At 34.9% G+C, this 2,350-nt stretch overlaps 1 protein-coding gene across 1 annotated transcript; it reads right to left on the bottom strand.

Moving 5' to 3' along the window:
* Positions 1-311: 311 nt before the first annotated feature.
* On the bottom strand, positions 312-1,617 carry LOC115888951 (F-box only protein 39-like). The gene has a single exon (XM_030908838.1). The coding sequence runs from the start codon at positions 1,473-1,475 to the stop codon at positions 324-326; it is 1,152 nt and encodes a 383-aa protein (XP_030764698.1). The 5' UTR covers positions 1,476-1,617; the 3' UTR covers positions 312-323.
* Positions 1,618-2,350: the final 733 nt, after the last annotated feature.

The raw sequence follows: 2,350 nt of genomic DNA, 5'->3' as shown, positions 1-2,350 counted from the left end.
ACTGTTGCACTACCTTTATTTAGTAATGTTTAGAAGCAGTATTCAAGCTGCAAATGGAATACTAAGCGAATATTAACCATTGCCATCTCAATGTTTCTACAAGGTGAAACTAAGGGACTTACCACTCTGCAGTGGACGTAAACAGAGGGACTATAAATAAAATAAAAATAATGAAGAAAAAAATAAAACGATCAAATTTAACTATAACTAATGCGCTTGAGACATTTCTTAGAACCATTGATATTCTGAGAGACTGCCTTTAGGCATAGTCAGATTTGAACTATTGTAATGGTAGATAATAACAGACAATATAGTTTTAAATATTATATTAACGAATAGGGGTGATAGCGTGTTGCTCTCTTTTTCTTCTGCCACCTCAGCCGATTAAAGCAAAAATACTGCAACTTTTTGCACTTGTTCTTCAGAAATATGATTCTTTGAATAAATGGCACTTCACTCACATCAGGCACTGCAATGACGACGGTCTGCAACGTATCGCGATGATTATTGGTCAGTAATCGAAGACATATCGCACACGTTTTTCTACAACATTCTTTATTAACTTTATACTTCCACACAAATGAGGCTAATGGGAAAGATTGCTGAACTATCGTCTTCATTTGACTGTCAGTTAGGAACTTTTTTACGGAGAGATTAACCAACACATTTGGAAGTAAGACGTGAAACATATCCCACTGACTCTCGGCTATATCGGGAAAGGTTATCTTATCGATAATTCTTGCAGAATCGTCGAGATAAAGATTCAGCTCGGTTAATTTTGATAATGTGACTTGAAGCCTACTGTAAAAATGCCAAAATACCCAAATATTAACGGTGAACACTTTGAGATTGGTAAACTGTTCGGTGCAGCTGGTAAAAATCCACCCATCAAAGTTTCTTTGTGTCAGGGTGGACAAATAATGGACGTGGATTTCTTCAAGTGTGGATTTTGATCTCAAACATGACACCAGTATGTTTATGAAGTTCATATCGTGAAAGTTGGCGTTATTAAGTGTTATCGAAGTGAGACCGTATTGATTTTTGACGATACGAAGCATCAAATATCCAAGTTTTCTTATATAGAATACGTCGTACCAGTTGTTAATTTCCAGAACATTAATTTGTACTGATCTTTCGTACAAGATTACCAAAAACTTGCCCACTCTTTTTGTCAGATCTTTGTACTTCAATTCAGGCCACTTTAGACGATGCTCCCACATTGGAGTTCTCCAGCCTATTACCAAATGCTTGATGTATTTGTAGAACTCTTGCGTCAGGTGAATCAGACTCGGTTCCATAAAGTCCTGATCTATGTAGACAACAAACTTTCTCCAGAATCTCGAGCACGTAACTGCTTCTTTCCAGCTCTGGCACACCATAACGAAGGCCAGTCTGTCTCTTCTCGTTAGTATTTCAAAAATGGAGCATAGGGCAACTGTTGGTACGGTTCTCCAATCCGGATGATAGATTTCCATTTTTTATTTGGGAGGCAGTTAAAACATTTACCATTATATACTTAGAGCTTGTTTAGTTGACGAATTTACTAGTTATGATTGTATACTTTTAATTTCATTACGTGTAAAAAAAATGTTTGACAGGAAAATTTGTGACATGTCACTAAGACACTTAAGTCGAAGATAAGGAAGGTAGCAGTATATACAATCGGTATAATTTCATTTCTGGTGGTCGCATTATATCGGGTAATATTTTAATTGAATAATATAAAGAAGATATATACAGGGTTTAGCAATAGTGCGTCGGGCATTAGTTGTATATCGAGCTCCTAGAATAAAAAACCTGGGAATTTTGTTAAAGTGCAAACTGATAGTATGTACGAAGAGGTATTTCAGGAAAATACTTTAACTAAAGAATGGCTCAAGAAAGTGTGAGTGTATCGGGATGATTTTTTTACATGGGACACCCTGTATATTATTGCATTTTTGACTTCCTTTCAGATCACTTTACATAATCCTAGCATATCAGTAAATATGTTTCAAATAGAGTCAGAGATATTAATAAATAAATAAAAAAATATGTATATGTATACAGGGTGAGTTTCCTACGATGTTCTCTATGGGCATCTCGGAAACTACTGGATATAGAGAGTCGGTTAAATGGGGAAAGAATTGCAGTTTTGTGGGGTCATAAATATGCGCCTTTCAGATTTTTAAAAAAGTTCATGGCTTACTAGATATTTCGAAAAAAACAAATTTTGGCTATTTTAAAAATTGTCCCTAATTCCATTACAATCTATTTTAGACAAAAAGTGTTCAGATAAAAGTTGTAGATAATCATATTCCTAATGAGTTTGTGTTCTCCAATTTTTTATAAAACCTGTCATTTTTGACAT

Source organism: Sitophilus oryzae, unplaced genomic scaffold (genome assembly GCF_002938485.1).
Source record: "Sitophilus oryzae breed Bouriz unplaced genomic scaffold, Soryzae_2.0 scaffold_809_pilon_pilon, whole genome shotgun sequence".
Lineage (NCBI taxonomy): Eukaryota > Metazoa > Arthropoda > Insecta > Coleoptera > Curculionidae > Sitophilus > Sitophilus oryzae.
The sequence above is the reverse complement of the archived record's forward strand: the minus strand, read 5'-3'. Positions and strand labels throughout refer to the sequence as shown.

Excerpts from the sequence above, each read along its gene's own strand:
- LOC115888951 (XM_030908838.1), bottom strand. The coding sequence starts at position 1,475 with ATGGAAATCTATCATCCGGATTGGAGAACCGTACCAACAGTTGCCCTA.